General features: G+C 37.7%; 1 protein-coding gene across 4 annotated transcripts in view; it reads right to left on the bottom strand.

Annotated features, from left to right (window-relative positions):
* sgip1b (SH3GL interacting endocytic adaptor 1b) overlaps positions 1-22,008 on the bottom strand; it is a 39,051-nt gene that overhangs the window by 8,958 nt on the left and 8,085 nt on the right. Inside the window, exons 2-19 of one of the 4 annotated variants that reach the window (XM_048163969.1) lie at positions 16,620-16,683; positions 16,104-16,128; positions 15,931-15,987; positions 15,782-15,839; positions 15,488-15,672; positions 15,372-15,383; positions 12,888-12,899; positions 11,812-11,836; positions 11,630-11,705; positions 11,413-11,477; positions 11,103-11,183; positions 8,902-8,976; positions 8,003-8,065; positions 7,190-7,867; positions 4,621-4,742; positions 1,966-2,119; positions 1,717-1,828; positions 784-939 (exon numbers count right to left, since the gene is read on the bottom strand). In XM_048163969.1, coding sequence (XP_048019926.1) covers positions 784-939; positions 1,717-1,828; positions 1,966-2,119; positions 4,621-4,742; positions 7,190-7,867; positions 8,003-8,065; positions 8,902-8,976; positions 11,103-11,183; positions 11,413-11,477; positions 11,630-11,705; positions 11,812-11,836; positions 12,888-12,899; positions 15,372-15,383; positions 15,488-15,672; positions 15,782-15,839; positions 15,931-15,987; positions 16,104-16,128; positions 16,620-16,683 — 2,020 coding nt within the window. Of the gene's footprint in view, positions 1-783; positions 940-1,716; positions 1,829-1,965; positions 2,120-4,620; positions 4,743-7,189; positions 7,868-8,002; positions 8,066-8,901; positions 8,977-11,102; positions 11,184-11,412; positions 11,478-11,629; positions 11,706-11,811; positions 11,837-12,887; positions 12,932-15,371; positions 15,384-15,487; positions 15,673-15,781; positions 15,840-15,930; positions 15,988-16,103; positions 16,129-16,619; positions 16,684-22,008 lie in introns of those variants that run through there. The other 3 variants (XM_048163970.1, XM_048163971.1, XM_048163972.1) reach the window with 3 other exon arrangements.

The following is a 22,008-nucleotide window of genomic DNA, read 5'->3' as shown; positions in this document are numbered from 1 at the left end:
ATGAGAAAATGGTTTGTGTAACATTAGCAACACATTATTAGCTGTCTGATAATGTAGTCAAGACAAAGGCTAATCAAATCAGTTACTGTTATGTGTCCGACGTAGAGAGCAATACATAAAACGCATTACCATTCTGATACATAGACTGGTAGACGAGCCTGTTTAATTCGCTCTTTATCTAAATCAGTTTCTGGTTCAAACATATATGGCTGAATTAAACCAGTATTTCCACTTGCCATTGTGCAGTGTTAACTACAGTCAAGTTGATAGAGTGGATCTCTGAGCTGGTATGACTGGAAGTTTTTCCATCAAATATTCATGTTTTAGTTAACAATAATAACACTTTTATATATTACATAAAAGTTATATTTTATACTGTAACTATTTATTCAAAAGCTATGTTGCATTGTTTACGGTTCCAACTAGGGATGAAAATAATATCTTATCAGTTATTAGCCGATAAAATTGTTAAATTTTTCATACTGTACATTATAATGTCATGATGCCTAAATTTGGTTGTAGTATTTAGTTTTTAGTGTTTTATTTTTAATACATTTAGAGAAAAAAATCTGGAATTTGTAATACTGACCATAATATGAAAATAAATATTGGTTTATTATTATTACAGTCATAATTTTAATATTGAGACAACCCTAATTCCAACATCTCCCACCTCAGTTTTTCTCTCAAACAAAGTTAACTATTTCTAAAACGGGTTGATTGAATCATTACAAAGCCCAGTCCAAATGAACGATTCATTCCCTACTGCAGATGTTGTATTACCAGCACAGAAGCTGTGGGTTGGGAAGGACCTGCTCCAGCTGACTGTACTGGCTGATGGTGAAGGTCAGCACTGGTGGACTAGGCTGAGTGGAGAAGTGTCTGGTGATCCCTGCTGGGAAAGACAGCACCATCTCACCGGTGATCTTCACCAAACACCTACAACACATAGTAAGACACGAGAGAAAAACATTCAATTCAACTCATTTCAACTAAACATGAACTTAAAGGTCCCGTTTTTTGAAGCTTTGATTGTGTTTATAGTGTGCAATATAACATGTGTTCATGTTTCGCGTGTAAAAAAACACAGTATTTTCCACATAATTTACTTATCTGTATACCGCTATTTCTACTGTCATAAAAACGGGCTGATGACTTCCTTGTTCTATGAAGTCCCTCCTTCAGAAATACGTAACGAGTTCTGATTGTGCCAGCGGTTCCTGTGTTGTGATTCGACAGCAGCTTAGCGAACCTTGCCCGGAAAGGTCACGCCTCTTACCATAACGTGGAGATGCACGCGCTCAGTGTTATTGTAAACATGTCTTTAATTTTACCCTATCAATTTGAGCCGGAATCAGACCCGGTGATTGGACTGCGGGATGAAAATAACAGCGTTTCGACGACATGGCGACAAACACACTCTACAAACGCAACTCTTGTGTATTCCTGTGGGCGGAGGTTAGTCAAAAAACTGTTTTAGTGACGTCATTAAAGAAGGAAGTAGAGGGATGTAGTCCAAACTGGCCGTTCGATGTAGGCGACTTCTGTTAAATAAAATATCTCGCTTGGCATTGAACTTTGAGCTTTAAAATTTTACAGATTTTATTTATACTCTAACAACAACATTACACACTAACTAAAGTTTGAAACATGGGATCACGAAGAACGGGACCTTTAATTCGAACGTTGACTGTAAAATATGCCCTGCAGGCTTACTTGGTGGGATCTGCTCCTTTAAAGTAGGCGCTGATGGTCTCTGTGAAGGCGGCTGCCACTGGTAGAGTGTCTTGGGGTCCCATTGTGAGAGGACTCGGACCTCTGGAACATGCTGAAATACAGAAGTAGATGGAATTTTATCTAATGGTCACACAACTTACTGAACTGAAGAAGGCATTATGCCTTGTTAGTATCTTCACACAGTATAATCAGCGATAACTGACTTGGGACAGCTCTGTTGTGGCCCACCTGACACAGAGAGGTTCAGTTCTCGGCCCAGTGTAGGTGTGGAGGCTGCACTCAAAGACGTAACGGAGGAGATGGAGGAGGTGCTCTCAGCTCTGGCTAGAGGAGCAAAGGGTGGAGGACTCCAGGAGTGGATTGGGGGGCTGAAGGGACGGGCCTGAGGAGAAACAAAAATAACAGCTTGAACCAGGCATTACTAATCTGACACCTAGTTCACACTCCCTTAACGAACAATTTCAACTATTGCTGTTGTTTTTTGGAGCAGTTTTTTGGACCCATAAATACAGGAGTTTAATGTTTGGATCTTCAGAATTAGTGAAGGCCAGTGGTTCTCAAACAGGCGGCCTCAGAACACTTCCAAGGATGGTTTGCAAGATGACTTAAAAATATTTAAAATAATACAAAACAAGATTTTGATTAAGCTAAAACAGCTACAAATCAAGACGTAAGCTGAAATTATATTTCTTATTTTATTTTTAGTTTGTGTCCTTAAAACTGACATTTTTATTTAAGAATTAAGTGTGTGATTTCTAGACCCTAAAGTCATTTTTATAAATAAATATAATTAATATTTATATATAAATGTATATATTTATAATTTTGGGCAAGCTCCATAATATTTTATCGGGTAGAAATTGTTATTTGTAATAATAATAATAATAATAATTAAACACTGTAATCACAAACTAGAAAAGTCATGTAAATTCAATGGTAATAAAAAGTGCAAACCATGAAGAACATTTAGTTATTTGAATTTAATCAATTATTTTAGTTGTTTATAATTATTTTATTTATTTATTTTACTAAATTGCCACTTGTAACTACTATATGAGCAACTTCGTCATTATCACAGAAGTATCAGAAATATGTTAAAATATTAGCCTCTTTTACACATGAATTATTTACTGGTAAATTACCATTAAAGGTGCCCTAGAACTTTTTTTAAAAAGATGTAATATAAGTCTAAGGTGTCCCCTGAATGTATCTTTGAAGGTTCAGCTCAAAATACCCCATAGATTTTTTTTTAATTAATTTTTTTAACTGCATATTTTGGGGCATCATTATAAATAAGCCGTTTCAGGGCTACTGGCCCTTTAATTCTCGTGCTCCACGCCCACAGAGCTCGCGCTTGCCTTGAACAGTGCATAAACAAAGTTTACACAGCTAATATAACCCTCAAATGGATCTTTACAAAGTGTTCATCATGCATGCGGCATGCATGCGTCGGATTATGTGAGTATTGTATACTGTATATTGTTTACATTTGATTCTGAATGAATTTGAGGCTGTGCTCCGTGGCTAACGGCTAATGCTACACTGTTGGAGAGATTTATAAAGAATAAAGTTGTGTTTATGAATTATACAGACTGCAAGTGTTTAAAAATGAAAATAGCGACGGCTCTTGTCTCCGTGAATACAGTAAGAAACGATGGTAACTTTAACCACATTTAACAGTACATTAGCAACATGCTAACGAAACATTTAGAAAGACAATTTACAAATATCACTAAAAATATCATGATATCATGGATCATGTCAGTTATTATTGCTCCATCTGCCATTTTTTGCTATTGTTCTTGCTTGCTTACCTAGTCTGATGATTCAGCTCTGCACAGATCCAGACGTTAATACTGGCTGCCCTTGTCTAATGCCTTTCATAATGTTGGGAACATGGGCTGGCATATGCAAATATTGGGGGCGTACACCCCGACTGTTACGTAACAGTCGGTGTTATGTTGAGATTCGCCTGTTCTTCGGAGGTCTTTTAAACAAATGAGGAAACAATGGAGTTTGAGACTCACTGTATGTCATTTCCATGTACTGAACTCTTGTTATTTGACTATGCCAAGATAAATTAAATTTTTCATTCGAGGGCACCTTTAAGAGATCATGTGTGAACAGGACCTTTTCAAAAATACTGGTAAATCGGTTCTGGCAATTTACCAGTATGAGAAGTTTACATTACCAGTAAATTACAGGTGCTATGATGCTGTGTCTGAACAAAGAATAAAGATTACAGGTATGGGCATGTGTGTGGTTCGAACGGCCAATCATAATGGTCTTATGAAGATGAAGCGATTACTCCCTGCTGTTTACAGTAAGCTCCACTGCTTTTTAATAGTTTTTCTATGTAATTATGTGCTAAATGGACATTTTGGCCATTCCACTGAGTCACAGCTTTTTCAGAGTGTCGTGCTCAAGACCCTGCCTTCTTTTTCATTCATCAGTGCTGCGGCTCTGCAGTTGGATACTATTATGCACGTGTTGTGTTTTTAAGAGCAAAAATGCATTCTGTGTGATCATCCACTTGTGCCTGTCACTCAGAAGTGAAAATGTTTTGTCAAACTGAACAGAGAGAGAAACTAAAGAGCTTCTCTTCATGCGTTTAAAGATCATTTCAGATTAATAACATCATAGATGTCACTTTACCGGTATTTTGGTGCTAATGTGTAAATGGTCTCTTAATGGTAAAAAAAGCAGAATGCCGTTCTGGTAATTTTAAAGTAATTCTGCTAATTTTATGGTAATTTACTGGGATTACTGTGAGCTAATGTCTTTCACACTGGAACCAACAAGGTTGAGGCATCTTCTCGTCTTAGGCATCTCCTTTTGAGGTGACATTTTTCAAATGTTCCACAGCAGTGGAGAGAGTCATACCAGATCTGCTAAGTTTGGTTTTCCAGGTGGTAGTTTCGGTCGTGAAGATGGTCTTGGTGGTAGAGGCGGGATGGGGCTGCCAGCAGACAGTGGAGTGCCAGCACGTGCGGGAGAGGACGGCCCTAAAAACATCAAATCAGATTACCATTACAGAAGAATTATTATTAATGCAACTGCTAAGATAATAATAATGGTTCAATCAAGGTTCCTGTTGACTTCTTTCATTTGTTGAGTTTTATTATTTTATAATATTAATAATAACAATAATAATAATTGGACTGGTTCTCATTTAGTTTTGTGGATTGTTAATAATACTGAATGAGTTTAAAATATTAATAATACAGCAGTATTTCTCTGAGAAGTTGAAAACTGTAATGAACTCTTTTAAATAAAGTTAATAATCAATCTATTTCCCTTGATAAAATATGATATTGCCATTATGGGTCCCATTACAGCAGTAGGGAGCCCTGCACATGACGTAACAGGAAAAAATCATGGCTATGATAACTAAATTAAAATGAAGGGATAAATTAGAAAAACATGGGCACAATTTAACTAAAATGAGGGAAATAATTAGTATAATGTGGCCATGATTTAACCAAAATGGGAATTAATTAATAAAACGTGGCCATGAATTAATAAATCATAGGACCATATTCTTAATCTGTGGCCACAATAGTTTTTCTTCAGCATGTCATGTGCTCAGTACAGTGAAGTATGATGTTAAATATTTTGGACAAAGGAATTAATGAAATGTAGGTGTGCTAGCCAATAAGAGAGCTTATTAGTTTAAAAACTTATGCAAAAACATTTATTTTGTTCAAAAGCTACTGAACTTAAACCATTAAATTGGCTGAAAAAACAAAACAAAACAAGATAAGATCAGTTAGCGCCATGGATGTAAGCTTTAGCATTATGAAACTCCACTGGTCTAGAAATGAACATTTATGAGTCTTTTCTTTTTTTCTTTTATGTCATTATGCTTGCTTCAGTCTTAAAAGGATACTCTACCCAAAATAAAAAAATCCGTCATCATTTACTCAACCTCCTGCCATCCCAAATATGACTTTTTTCTTCAGATGAACACAAACAAAGACTTTTAATGTATTAAAAATAATCCATCTCTGCAAGTCTGTATAATGCAAGTGTATGGGACCTCCAAAGTTGATGCTGATCCTTAAAGGGTTAGTTCACCCAAAAATGAAAATTCTGTCATTTATTACTCACCCTCATGTCGTTCCACACCCGTAAGACCTTCGTTAATCTTCAGAACACAAATTAAGATATTTTAGTTGAAATCCGATGGCTCAGTGAGGCCTTCATTGGGAGCAATGACACTTCCTCTCTCAAGATCCATAAAGGTACTAAAAACATATTTAAATCGGTTCATGTGAGTACAGTGGTTCAATATTAATATTATAAAGCGACAAGAATATTTTTAATAATACACCAAAAAAACAAAATAATGACTTATTTAGTGATGACCGATTTCAAAACACTGCTTCAGGAAGCTTCGGATCATAAATGAATCAGTGTGTCGAATCATGATTCAGATCGCGTGTCAAACTGCCAACGGTTGAAATCACGTGACTTTGGCGCTCCGAACAGCAGATTCATTTATGCTCCGAAGCTTCCTGAAGCAGTGTTTTGAAATCGGCCATCACTAAATAAGTCGTTATTTAGTTTTTTTGGAGCTCCAAAAATATTCTCGTCGCTTTATAATATTAATATTGAACCACTATACTCACATGAACTGATTTAAATATGTTTTTAGTACCTTTATGGATCTTGACAGAGGAAATGTCATTGCTCCCTATGGAGGCCTCACTGAGCCATCGGATTTCAACAAAAATATCTTAATTTGTGTTCTGAAGATGAACGAAGGTCTTACGGGTGTGGAACGGCATGAGGGTGAGTCATTAATGACAGAATTTTCATTTTTGGGTGAACTAACCCTTTAAGACAAATTAATGTCTTCTAAAGCAAAACAATAGGTGAGAAAAATTATATTTTAAATGTTTTGTATTACTGTTAAAAACCATCGCTTCCAGTCATATGTGAGTTCGTGAGAGCGTTTCTGAAGTGCTACATAAGTGCATTCTGAAGCTCACACGAGAAGTGATGCAGAAGCACAGAGGACCACCACTTTTTGCGCTAGTTTCCCAACAAGCTTATACCATTTTACAACATTCTGATGTTTACGTCAAGCATGAATTCATGCATGTGTATTTAATATAACCAATGGCCAGAAGCAATGGTTTATAGTTTAAAAAGTTTAAGTATTTTTCTTACACAAGCCTATCATTTCACTTCAGAAGATATTGATTCATCAGCTGAGGTTGTATGGATTACTGTCATGTTCATTTTTGAGGTTTTTGAAGAGATGACTTTTGGATAACTTTTTACACTTGCATTATATGTATTCACGGGTATGGATTATTTGCATTCATCTGAAGAAAGAAAGTCATATACAGTGCGACTGGAATAGTATGTAATGAGTATGAGTAAATGATCAGACTATTTTCATTTTTTGATGGAGTATTCCTTTCAGTAACAGCTGCTAACTCACCACTGCCGGGCCCCGGGGAGCCCACCACACTCCTGTAAGTAGGAGGGGGCAGTGGAGGTGGGGTTCCTCTGAAGCTTCCTGTTGCAATGTCTTTGGGTGATGTGCCAAACACAGTAAACTCGTCCCTCATGCTCGCCAGGTCAGGGGTTCTTCTGCTGTCGTCTCTCAAGGTGAGAGGGGAAGGTATGGCTCCATGTGGAGGGTGGTCCGCTGGCAGGAAGGGCAGTCCCGGGCTGGCAGGGGTGACGGGGGACTCTTGGGCGGGCTCAGACTCTGGGAGCTGAAAGCAGCAGGGAAGGTCCAGGGGACTCAGAGGAGAGTCTGAGGGCGGTGGTGGCGGAGGTGAATCTGGAGGCGGAATGGAGTGGAGGGGCGGAGGGGGTGAGGCGGGAGGTGGCAGGTTGAGAGGCGAGGTCGGGGGCGAGTCCGCAGGGGAAGAGGACAGAGGTGGGGACGGGGCGGGTTCGTCTGGTGGAGGAGGTCTGGCGGGAGAGCCCTCACTGAAGCTCACCCAACTGCACTGCACCACATCTGATCCAGACCTGGGCGTCTCTACAGGCCCAAAAACACTATCCAAGTCAGGCATAGACGCCCCTGCAGCCGGGGCAGATAATGGGGCATCCTGATAGGCCGAAGATGATCCATCTCCTCTGACACTAGGAACCACACTATAATAACCTGCTCGGACAGAACAACAATGAACTGTCAAATACTCTTCCATCTTTCACCACCACAAACTAGGGGTGTGCAATTTGTATATGTAATTGTTGTTTCAACAATGTTGAAGCTGACATTATCGAGTATGTCACTCACTGCAAAAACACGCCTTCAGAGTGCACACTTTCATTGATGTGAAACACACTTTCGTGATGTTGCCTAGTAGATAATAGAGTTAGAATGTCCCCAAAATTCAATATACGGGGGCAAAAATGACCGTGCATGAGCTTTTGTCTTATATAACTTTTTATACAACAGTTCGATAAACAAGAAAATAATATTGTGAGTTACATTTTAGACACAATATTGTCAGCATTCTCTGTTTTTGCTGTATTTCATCTATAAAAATTGTTCCAAACAAAGCTGCAATGAAACTGTTGTGCATCTCTGAGCAACACACAATGGGCTATACTATCCCATGAGGCCACAGGAGAGAATTTGTGAATGGCAGTGAAGTGACGCAACTGACACTGGTAGGTCACATAACAATAACAATGAATGTAGTACATCCAGATTACATTTATACTGTATAGAACATGCTTTTTTAACGATTGTGAACGGTAGTGCTAATTCAAAATAAGTACCTACTCAAGAGAGTATGCAATTTCGACAACAGCCAGTGACTTGCCGACACGTACTGGTGGTTTTAGTTTCATATTTAATTATTTTTAAACCATTAATCGCATAGCATTATTTATGAAAATGTGACTGCAGTGTAAATATATCTAAATGCTGTTTTAGATACAGCTTCTGTGGCAGTTCTGCAGGAGTCAGCTGTCCATGACAGTCAAGGTACCAGCACAAAAACACACTCAGCAAAATACTGTCAAATTATATCAAGATCTCATTTTTTGTCAATATCACACACCTCTACCACAAACATAAAGCTAGGAACAAGTATTCTGGAGAAAGATGATCCTGAACAGAAACTCAGTTCTTTGAAAAGAATGAAATTACATGTTTTTGGATGCTAAATTGGAACTGTCAGTACGTACCGGAAGAATCTACAGAGCTAGAGCTGCGTCCAGGTGGGGTGACAGGAATGTTCTTTGGAGGAAGTGGAGGTGGAACTGAAAAGACAGATGACAGGGCATGTTCAGAAAGAAGAAGTACTACCTTACTGAATACTGCAATGCATAAATAGTTTACAGCAAACAATTTTGTAAAGAATATGTAAAACAATGGAACAATCAACATGCAAACAGCTACTTTGTCACTTGAACTCATCGTGTGAAATATTACAAAACGGGGCTGATCTTACTTGTGTCACTGAGTCACTTACTTTGGGTCACTTTAACATGCTTTTGGGAACGCAACATTCACCAGTCATCTTCCTATACTTATATTGAGAAGCACTAATCAGCAAAAGAGAAGCTTTGAAGTCTCTCTGCGGTTTTCTGTTAAAAAAACTGGCAATTTTAAAGCCATATGGATATATATATGGAGTTGCGTTGTGGCACATCCAGTGTAGACAGCATCACTAATTATAATGGGCTCTATTGTCCCTGGTCATGCTGTGCCTCCCACATTCGCTGTAGACACTGTGTTAGTTCTTTTTGTACGCTTTTGTACAGTTATGGTTAACTCTCTCTGCTTCCCTGAAATCACATTTTGAATGATTCATTGGCCAAAAAACAGAAAATGCAAAATAAACATTATATGCTTTCATATAAATTTTATAATTTGACTGATATGCAGTGGCACTATATTGCCAAAATTATTGGGACACCCCTCCAAATCATTGAATTCAGGTGTTCCAATCACTTCCATGGCCACAGGTGTATAAAATCAAGCATCTAGACATGCAGACTGCTTCTACAAGCATTTGTGAAAGAATGGGTCGCTCTCAGGATCTCAGTGAATTCAAGCATAGTACCAGGTTTCCACCTGCAAGTCCATTCATGAAATTTCCTCATTCCTAATATTCCACGGTCAACTGTTAGTGGTATCATAACAAAGTGGAAGCAATTGGGAACAACAGGAACTCAGCCACAAAGTAGTAGGCCACTTAAAATCACAGAGCGGGGTCAGCATGTGCTGAGGCGCACAGTGCGCAGAAGTTGCCAACTTTCTGCAGAGTCAATAACTACAGACCTCCAAACTTCATGTGGCCTTTTGATTAGCTCAAGAACAGTGCGTAGAGAGCTTTATGGAATGGGTTTCCATGGCCGAGCAGCTGCATCCAAGCCTTATATCTCCAAGTGCAATGCAAAGCGTCGGATGCAGTGGTGTAAAGCACACCGCCACTGGACTCTAGAGCAGTGGAGACGTGTTCTCTGGAGTGAAGAATCATGCTTCTCTGTCTGGCAATCCGATGGACGAGTCTGGGTTTGGTGGTTGCCAGGAGAACGGTACTTGCCTGACTGCATTGTGCAAAGTGTAAAGTTTAGTGGAGGGGGGATTATGGTGTGGGGTTGTTTTTCAGGTTGGGCTTGGCCCCCTTAGTTCCAGTGAAAGGAACTCTTAATGCTTCAGCATACCAAGACATTTTGGACAATTTCATGCTCCCAACTTTGTGGGAACAGTTTGGGGATGGCCCCTTCCTGTTCCAACATGACTGCGCACCAGTGCACAAAGCAAGGACCATAAAGACATGGATGAGCGAGTCTGGTGTGGAGGAACTTGACTGGCCTGCACAGAGTCCTGACCTCAACCCCATCAACACCTTTGGTATGAATTAGAGCGGAGACTGTGAGCCAGGCCTTCTCACCAACATTACTGCCTGACCTCATAAATGTGCTTCTAGAAGAATGGTCAAAAATTCCCATGAACACACTCATAAACCTTGTGGAAAGCCTTCCCAGAAGAGTTGAGGCTGTTATAGCTGCAAAGCCAACTCCATATTAAACCCTACGAATTAAGAATGGGATGTCATTAAAGTTCAAAATAACTGTTAAATAAAGTGGATTCTTGGCTTTTTGTGTGACCTGTTCAAATATTAATCATGTCATGGTGCTAATACATGATATTTTTCTGGCTAATTTGTAGATCCAGTTGCACTCTGAGGTCTGCTGTGAAATGTAATGCTTTGTAACATTCAGTCCCTTTCATTAGGAACTACTTTAGTGTCACTGTTATGTGTTTATTGATGCCTTCATTGTGACAATTTTGAAGGCTATCAAAAACATTTTGGACATTTGACATGCATATCCATGACGTGCAGGAGAACAGTGAGATGATAAATGTGGTGCAGTACCTGCAGTGGGCAGAGATCTGCTCAGAACACGGGTGGAGAGAGAAGCGGCCTGACACCAGAGCTCCGGCTCAACCAGGAACACTGTCATTAACATTAATGAAAAAAACACCCATCAATACAATCCTTAACCAACACAATATTTCATTAGCCGAAGCAAAGCAAGACACGGAAGAACATTTTTTAAATTAAATATCAGTTACGTTTTTTCTAAAACTCAATTTGTGGGTGGATCAAGTTGTGAGTCTAAGCAGTCAAGTAAGAAAGAAGTTGCTTATGTGCAGGTGAGATTTTCCATAAAGGAAAGCTTTACCTTCTGAGTTGTGTGCTTCAAAATTGGTCTCAAACGGTGGGCCGAAGAACGCTGTTGTGTTTTCTCTTTTTATGTGAGACAGAAAAAAAACAAAAAGGTCAAAACATACCAAAAGTATTCGGGCAGTGAAATTTATCTTGTTACTCAATTGACAATGAATAATTCAATAGTGAGCAAAACCACAAAGTTCCATAAGGCTTTGTGATGGCACACTAACCTAGGCGGGTCTGAACCAGGCCCTGGGGTTGTCGTGGGTGTTGGAGTAGACCGTCTTGGTCTGGCAATCTCCTCACCTGGAATATGCAAAGACGACAACTATTTAAAAATGACTACTATGATCTACAAACTGGAGTGATATGACAATACACGTCATGTCGATATTTCCAAATTAACACTCACTTGACAGGTTTCGTTTCATCGGGCACTGTAACAAAGGTCACAGAAGAGGATAATGGCAATAACAAAGACATTTCTATTAACACTATTTATATTAACAACAAACAATATTTATATTAACTGACATGATGGAATAGAAACTCTTTTGCTTTGATATTCACACATGCATTACTCTAAAACACGAAACAAAAATGAAACTCCTACATGCCTGTGAAGGTTTCATAAACTACCGTTCCAAAAATTTGGTTTGGTAAGATTTAAAAAAAAAAAGTCTTTAATGTTCACCAAGGCTTCATTTTTTTTATATTAAAAATAGTGTAAAAACAGCAATAATGTGAAATATTATTACAATTTAAAATAACTGTTTTCTATTTTAATATATTTTAAAGTGTAATTTATTCCTGTGATGGTAAAGCTGAATTTTCAGCATCATTACTCCAGTCTTCAGTGTCATACGATCCTTCAGAAATCATTCTGATATGCCAATCTGCTGCTCAAGAACCATTTCTTATTATTATCAATGTTGAAAACAAAACAGTTGCTTAATATTTTTGAGGAAAATATGGTACATTTGTTTTCAGGATTCTTTGATGAATAGAAAGTGAGCAGCAATTCAAATGAGCAGCATTTTTTTCAAATAAAAATCTTTTGTAACATTAAAAAAGTCGCTACTGTCACTTTTGATCAATTTTAAGCAGATAGGCTACGGTCAAAAGTGAAAATATGCATACCTGTGACCACATATTTTTAGCCAATACTTGTAACAAAATATCTACCACTGCACTGAATATACTGTCAAATCATGAGAGATAACAGATAGAAAACAATGTCCAGGTGACAAACAATACTCTCAATACATTTATCAAAACTAATGAAGAATTGAATGATTCACTAATATTGATCCATGAGGGTATCGAGCTGTCAGTACAGCAGTACACCATGAAGCATCAACACAATGAAAAGTTCAGTGTATCACAGCTTCTACTGTGCATGCAATAGCAACATTAGATTTGTGTATGTATCATACACAGTACATTTTTGTAATAGATATATATTACATTTACAAGAACCATACTTACTGGACTTCGTCTCTGAGATCAGCAAAAAAGGAGAAAGAACAGACCTGGTCAGAGAGCGAGTGACAGATCAGTACTATTAACAAAAACAACATTTAGAAGGGAAAAACGTGTGATGGATCTTTCCTCACCCAATGCACACAGACCAAACCAACAACACATGAAACAACATGTTCTCTAGTAATTGTGTTTAGTTGTGTTTACTGTCTAGACTGGCAAACTTGGGCTATTAATTGTATGTGATATTAAAAAATAAATAAAAACTGAGAGGTAGAAGCACACTTCTGCATTATACATGAAGCATAAATGCATTATAAATGTGTTTTTGTAACTCAAAAGAGTACAACATTATAGCAGCAGCAAGTTTATGGATTTATATAACTTGAATGCAATGTATTGTAAGTTGCTTTGTATAAAAGCATCTGCATAATTCATAAATGTAAATAAAGCCGCCAATTCAAATGACTTAATTTCAATTAAAAAAAAGAATTTATGATTGAAGCATATCACTTATTATTTATTTAAATACAGTTTTAGGGATGCAGCAATATTAAATTCTGAATGGTACTGTTAAAATAACCATATTTTCATGTTATGGCCAATAATCAGTCAATATCAGTGTGGACATCAGTGTGTGTGTGTGTGTATGAAAAATGGATGTTCTTTTTGAGTTTTGCTTAAGATTACATTTAATAGTGTTATTAAATTATTAGTGTTTTCAAAGATTAACTTTAAGTGAGTATTAGATGATGGCAAAAATATTGAAAAAAGTAAAAAATTAGTGGATACGAGTATGCATAAACAAATTCCTATTAAGGACAGACACAACAACAACAACAACAAAAAATCTGCTATATCAAATATCCAAACATGGCTCTTACTCCACGATTTTGAGCAAGTCTTAAAGGGTTACTTCACCCAAAAATTAAAACTCTGTTATTAATTACTCACCCTCATGCTGTCCTTCAAAGCTTTACGAATCTTTTGTTTCGAATCAGTGGTTTGGAGCGCCCCCCAGTAGTGAACAATCGAAACACAGGATGTAACAAAGCCTCGTTTACTGAAATCACGTGTTTGATACACGCTCTGAACCACTGATTTGAAACAAAAGATTCGTAAAGCTTCGAAGCTTCATGAAGCAGTGTTTTGAAAAAGCCCATCGCTAGATATTGTTGAATAAAGTCATTATTTAGTTTTTTTGGAGCTCAAAAAGTATTCTCGTCCCTTTGTAACATTAAGGTTGAACCACTGTAGTCACATGAACTGTTTTAAAGGTGCCCTAGATTCAAAAATTGAATTTACCTCGGCATAGTTAAATAACAAGAGTTCAGTACATGGAAAAGACATACAGTGAGTCTCAAACTCCATTGTTTCCTCCTTCTTATATAAATCTCATTTGTTTAAAAGACCTCCGAAGAACAGGCGAATCTCAACATAACACCGACTGTTACGTAACAGTCGGGGTGTACGCCCCCAATATTTGCATATGCCAGCCCATGTTCCCAACATTATAAAAGGCATTAGACAAGGGCAAGACATCTGGATCTGTGCAGAGCTGAATCATCAGACTAGGTAAGCAAGCAAGGACAATAGCAAAAAATGGCAGATGGAGCAATAATAACTGACATGATTCATGATAACATGATATTTTTAGTGATATTTCTAAATTGTCTTTCTAAATGTTTCGTTAGCATGTTGCTAATGTACTGTTAAATGTGGTTAAAGTTACCATCGTTTCTTACTGTATTCACGGAGACAAGAGAGCCGCCGCTATTTTCATTTTTAAACACTTGCAGTCTGTATAATGCATAAACACAACTTCATTCTTTATAAATCTCTCCAACAGTGTAGCATTAGCCTGTTAGCCACGGAGCAACAGCCTCAAACTCATTCAGAATCAATGTAAACATCAAAATAAACACTGTACTTACACGATTAGACATGCTGCATGACGAACCCTTTGTAAAGATCCATTTTGAGGGTTATATTAGCTGTGTGAACTTTTTTTATGTTGTTTAAGGCAAGCGCGAGCTCTTGGGGCGTGGAGCACAAGATTTAAAGGGCCACACACCCTGAATCGGCTCATTTCTAATTATGCCCCAAAATAGGCAGTTAAAAAAATGAATTAAAAAAAATCTATGGGGTATTTTGAGCTGAAAATTCACAGACACATTCAGGGGACACCTTAGACTTATATTACATCTTTTAAAAAAAAAGTTCTAGGGCACCTTTAAGTATGTCTTTAGTAGCTTTCTGGGCATCTGAAAGAATTATCTTGCTGGCAATGCAGGCCTCACTGAGCCATCGGATTCTATCAAAAATATTTTAATTTTTGTTCCAAAGATGAACGGAGGTCTCACGGGTGTGGAACGACATGACATGAGGGTAATTAATGACAGAATTTTCATTTTTGGGTGAACTAACCCTTTAAGCCTACAACTAAGGAAAAACCATAGATGTGACAGAAGTGTAAAAACACTTGCTTACCGGACTCTTTCTCTGCATGTGGAAACAAACAAAAGAACAGAGAAAATCATCTCAATATTTGAATGTGAATATTATTATGGGACATCAGCAGTGTAAAGTAAAATTTGGAGATTAACCAGAGGGGAAGGAGAGATGGCCAGCGTCCCCACTGAGGCCTTCAGCTCATCCATAGTAGATACTGTGCAGTTTCCACTGTTTGCCGTCAATGGCTTGATCTTGATCTTAAATTTCTTCCCATGCTCCTCCTCTCCCTCTCCCTCTGACTCACTGGAGGAGAAGTATGTCTTGACTTTTGGAGCTGGTGAGTCTTGTTAAGGAATTTCATAGTTTTTTTTACTCTTTACTTTTTATACAAATTAAAGGCCAGAAAAGATGAGAAATGACAATGCATGTGAAGACAGAAAGGATATTTCCCCCTTGTTCTCCAGGTTTAACGCTGTACCCTTCATCATCCACATCAGGAGAGTTCTGTTATGGTACAGACAAACACACGAGGCTTTACATTCTCAGGAACTATAAAGACAGTATGAAAAATTAGCATTCAGAGAGGTTTACTTACATATCGATCCCAGTCGATCTCACCGTAAAAACCATTAGGTGCACCATTGGCTTTTTTCTGGGAATAAAATATATAGGATGAGACATTGTAAGAATGATCACAATGAAATAATAATTCACAACACTACCTAAAGTAAGTTTATAGACTGGATGGATGGATTATGCTGTACTCACAGATTTTTCTTTGTCTGGTGATCCACTGAAAGAGATGAAAGCAATTGTTTAGAAAAACATATACATTTTCAATCCTTATATCCTTAATCCTTATCCAGTAAATCTTGTAAAACCGAAAAAGTCATGGGAACTTCGGAAACTGTTGTGGATAATGGGGGCCCTGGAGTCAAAAAGGTTGAGAAAAACACTTCGCTAAACAGAATAAAAACACAACAAACACTTGATTGGTCTATTGTACATGTTAATTAAATGGTCGTTTCCTGTCTAAATTAGCAATTCTTTGCCAAAATAAGTGGAGCAAATTTTATACCATTACTAAAAGACTGGCACTGCTATTAATACACATTTACCAAAATTACACTGAGCCAAGTCTTAGCAATACATAATCATTATAGAAACCTGAATCACAATAAACAAGGCAGTGCCAAGGTGGGCGGCTCTACACATACACCAGTGAGCAAATCAGAATATCCTGTATCTGTGTTAAGCTTATGATCATAGACTGTTCTTACTCACGTGGAGTCACTGTCCTTTTCTTTCTTCCGTATCCCGAAGGCCTTTCGGGTACGCTTTTTCAGTCCTGTTAAAAATAATTTTTATCATCAGATATACATCAGTCACTCTAGAAGTCTTGATGAAATCTATATCTATATTACTGTTCAAAAGTCTGGGGTCGTTAAGATTTTATGCTCACCAAGGCTTATTTATGCAGTTAATGGTTAACAATAACAATAACAATAACAATGGCATTACAATAATATGGTTAAATATTTTACATTTATACATTTTATAGGGGTCATGAATTGAGAAATCAACTTTTCCTTGAGCTTTTGATATACAAGGGCCATCGTACTTCTCGTAAGCTCGTAAGCTTTTGTTGACACCAGGCCCAGCGAACCACTGATCCTGGAATGTGCCTATAGATAAGTGAAACCCCGCCTCCGCAGAAGAAATCATACCTACTTCACCATTGCAACGTTAGCCCCGCCCACTGGTGTGTTAATGAGTTGACGAGGAGAGAAGAGTGATAGAGGACTAAAATTAACATTACCTTTCAAAGGATCCTAAGGAATATGGTTATTTTTTTTTCAACAATGTGAATGTCTCAGTTGAGCTTTATTTATTTGTATTCGGTACATTTCACTGTCGATTCTTTGGTAAATTAACTCCCTGAGGTCTGAAAACGCGCTGGCGCGTTTTGCAGGATTTTTTTCACATTGCAGCAAAACAGACTTAAAATACTCTGTTATTTTTTGTCATAGAGACATAAGTAATATATCAATTGAAACTATAGAATGTCTTCTTTTATTTGTGTACACTCAGAGTAAAAACACAATGTTGTGCTTTTTGTAAAATAAAGAAAACTAACATGATGCGTGATCTCTCCTCTCCCTCTGAACGAAGTCCAATCTGATAGTTCTCAGAAAATGAACTGTAACTTATGAATACTAATGACAAAAAAAATGACACTTATGTCTAAAGAAACGTTGAAATGTCAGGTTTTAAATCATGCAAGTCAAATCGAAAATAAACATTCTGTGTTTATGTAATCTGTATGAAAAGAGAGCCATGTCAGAAGTGCTTGATTCAGCTCATTATCTGCTAATGCGGCCACGCCCACGGAGCCAGCGCTATTCAGACGCAAATTCAGAGGCAATACATGCATTCATCGTCTCAATCGTGTATTTATTGTCTTGAAAAGTGTTTATTTGGATGTTAAAGCAATGGTTAGCGATCTCTAGAAGACATGCCGTTAGTTCCTAGTTCCTTTTCTTCTTTAGAATAATTTGTGGACTAAAGGTGTACACAGCGCCCTCCGGCTGCAAGTATGAATTAAAAACACCATTCCTGAAATGTCCTCTTCTTCTTTAGAATAATTTGTGGACTAAATGTGCACAGAGAGCGCCCTCCGGCTGCAAGTATGAATTAAAAACACAGTATCCAGCACTCATAGTGATGACAATAAATATTACTTCTCAATATAGAAAATTGACATAAATATATAAGAATCCATCAATATTTCTCCAAATGTGCATGCTTTTAAGCTAAAAGCCTATATGAAATGCCATAGAGGTAACATAATTGTTCAGACACTTTGCATCACAGAAATACATTATATTTTAAAGAATATAATAGAAAACCATTATTTTAAATTGTAATAATATTTCACAGTATTGCTGTTTATGATGAGCTGAGACATTATTACAGAGGGTTTTTTTCACAGCCTACCTGACTGAAAGGCCTCATTAATATGCAAGTCATTTCAGGTCATTATTATGTGATTCTTTTGTCTTCTCAGGTGTAAATGCCCATTATTTATGCAGATTCACGCCTCCACGCATACAGTGTTTCTTGACAAAAAGTGTCTTACAAAAACTAAATCAATATATTGTTTTATATGAAGGAGTAGGCAGCATAATTTTTACATAATTCTGAAGCAAAAACTCTAGTCTACAACCTCCAATACCCAAAAGTCTTGTGAACACAGATTTAATCTACTTTTTTTGGCCTTATTTCAGTGACTTAAGTTTTTTGTTTTTTCAATAACCACGCATAAACATTATTCCTTCAAAAATACAAACATGTACATACATGTTCCTCACATATTATTGTAGCCTAGTTTGTGCTGAATACAGTGTAATGACACTTTTGTCATTTATATGTTTATGAACAACTGAAAAAAGCACAAATGTCAGGGCATGTCAAAAATTCTCCAAGCCCCAAATCAGCCTCAGACTCCAGAGGGTTAATTGCGCTTTGGTGCAGGCTTTGCAAACAGACTTTTACAACATGGACTCAACAGTAATGAAAACAACATGTAAGTAACTGTGTTAATTCTAATGCCTGATCTGATATGTAATGTTTCATGTACAGTCAGTCAGACGTTCTTTGTCTATGTGTCAGTAAATCAAACCAGTGACTAAACGGTCAACATCACAATATTTCTCTTAATAGGATGCAAATAATCTGTTATATAAACTGTGATTAAATTATATATTGAAAGCGATCAAAGAATGCTCCCTTTACAATCGCTGGAGCTGTCAATCAAACAGTGGGACTTTATCAGTGACTGAGTTCTGGACTCGTGCCAAAACTAGGGTTGTTCCGATTCCGATACTAGTATCGGAAATACCACCGATACCACAAAAATTTCTGGCATCGGTATCGGCGAGTATTTAAACTCACGTACCGATCCGATACCATTTTCTTAAACAATACCTAGTTGTGCCCGCTATCTTTGCTTAACGCAGCAAATCGGAAATCAATTCTTCTTCGCGGCTCAGAATGCAAACACAGGAAGTTGTGCTGTGTTGCCACCATAGACTGTAAAAAATATATATATATATACAGATACACACCCAGGTATCGGATCGGTACTCGGTATCGGCCGATACCCTGAGCTCAGGTATCGGAATCGGTATCGGGAATGGAAAAGGGGTATCGGAACATCTCTAGCCAAAACTCTCGATTTTGCACTGTTAGTTATGATGAAAGCATTTGTTAGTGTGCAGAAATTGAGTTGCAATGATGAGATGCTTTCATGCGCTCAACAATGATCGGCTACAGTGTTCATTTCTGCAACCTTTCATCCCACGATCTAAATATAATGCCATAGATCTAAATGTAATGCTATAATCAACACTTTTCATGATTGGTTAACCTTAAGAGCTGTAATAGTAAAAACGTGCTAACGCGATTTTCAAGTTTACTTAGCTATTTCATATGCAAAGATTTTAGCCAATCACAGCAGTGGCCGTTTACACTGAAGTCTCACAGCAGACACGCCCCTTAAAACAGAGTAATCAAATAAGAGGGCTAAAATCAGGGTAGGAAAAATGCCTTTTATTTCTAAATTATGACAATTTTTGATGTAAGAAGCATACTAACATTACAAGTGCACCTCAGGAATCATTATAAAACAATGCAGTTCATGTCCCCTTTAAGAAGACTGTTTTCTATTTTAATATATTTTATTAAATAAAATAATAGTCTTCAGTGTCACATGATCCTTCAGAAATCATTCTAATATGCTAAATTGGGTGCTCAAGAGTTTGTTTTTATTACTATAAATGTTGAAAACATCTTGGTTACAGATGTAACACTCATTTTCTAAAGTCGAAATGAACAGACATTATGGGATCTCACTTGGGAGCCCAATCCCCTTCGAGTGTATAAACTAAATTAGCATTAGGGGTGGGAATCTTTAGTCATCTCACGATCCGATCCAATTTTGATTCTCGGAGGCACGATCCGATTCCAAAATGATTCTTGATGTACTTTTTTTCTTATTAATTAATTAATTAATTTACCGACTTGAAAATCTTAAAATCCTTACATTTATATATCCTTACATAAGTAATTATAAGTAGCCTACTTTTTAATTACAAAATGAAAAAAATACTAAAGTAAAACAATTGTTTGTTATTTTAAACTAAGTATAACTTCAAAACATACAAGCAAGCAGCAAATAATAAAGAGGAGCAAAGAAACATATTACAAGTATGAACATTTTCCATTCAAGAACTATGAGTGATTTTTCTTTCTCATCTTTACTGTTTGATTATTACTATGATGGCGAGAGCTCTAATAAGCTGCATTCACGCACGGATCTCTTTTGAAATATAAGAAGTAATGTGGTTTGTCCTGTCCGTTTAATCCCTTTAGACATAACTGGCTGTGTTTACATTAATTTTGCATCATAAAACCATTTTTAGACGCAAGTGCATTAAACCACTTACATGGAGTCGCGCACAGCCACATGCGCGAGCGCTCTTCACAAAAGCAAGTGTCAGCATTTGAAATTGAAAGCAGCCTTCGGAGATTCAAATTTTAAATATATAAGTCAACTACATTCCAAGTGACATAAATGATGACTTTGTAGTGCATTTGTAAGGAAAATTCACTTCAACCTTTCCGAACTTTATGAATTATTATTTTGTGAAAGGTTCGAGTGGTGTATGTGTGTGTTTAATTGGAAGCAAGCAGAATTCGGGTGTTTCTAAAGCACATGCAGCGTTATCACGCATCTGAATAAAAACTAAGCTCAGAATCAATTCTGAAATTCTCAGAATCGATCCAGAATCATTGGAAAGAGAATTGCGATGCATCAATTTTTTCTCCCACCCCTAGCTAATGGGATCCTGGCCATTCAGTGGTGGTACAGGGTTGTGTCAGTTCCCTCCTACAGGGAACGAGGGTTACATCAGTAACCGAGAAGTCACATTTGATGTTACATCGAAATGAACTGATGTTATGGGGTCCCTATGGAAAGCACCACAACCACTGTGGGTTCTGGTCAAATGCGCAAGGCGAGAACGGGACGCAGCAAGTTCACCATCTGGTCTCGAATCCTCCTGGATTCACCTCTCAGGAACCTGATGACCAGGTTGTGCTTTCCTACAGATCTACAGTCTAATGCATTGTGATGTGCGGAAATGACAGCAACATACACTTTCAAGGTAAAGGGAGATAGGAAGGACCAACATTTCCTGCAGGGAGGAAAGCCACCACATGGCTGGAAGAACACCAGTCAATGAACATACTCCACTTCAAGGCATAAGCTCGCCTTGTAGATCTCTGGGTTGAGTGACTGACTCCAGAGGAGGAGATGGCAGGCGAGTTGCGACATGAATGTAGATCACCCTGATGGTTGATATACATCGCCGTCAATGTTTTGTCTGTCCAGACCAATACATGCTTGACCTGCAACAGCGACTAAAACTGGTTTAGGGGGAGCGGTACTGCTAGCAACTTGAGGCAACTGATATGCCAGTGCAGTCGAGGTCTCGTCCAGGAGCCAGAGGCTGCACGCCCGTTGCATACAGCGCCCCAGCCCATTCTGGAGGCATCTGTTGTGACAACAACATGCCTGGACACTTGTTCTAGGGAAACTCTGACCCGTAGA

The sequence above is a fragment of the Megalobrama amblycephala genome, linkage group LG17 (genome assembly GCF_018812025.1).
Source record: "Megalobrama amblycephala isolate DHTTF-2021 linkage group LG17, ASM1881202v1, whole genome shotgun sequence".
Classification (NCBI taxonomy): domain Eukaryota; kingdom Metazoa; phylum Chordata; class Actinopteri; order Cypriniformes; family Xenocyprididae; genus Megalobrama; species Megalobrama amblycephala.
The sequence above is the reverse complement of the archived record's forward strand: the minus strand, read 5'-3'. Positions and strand labels throughout refer to the sequence as shown.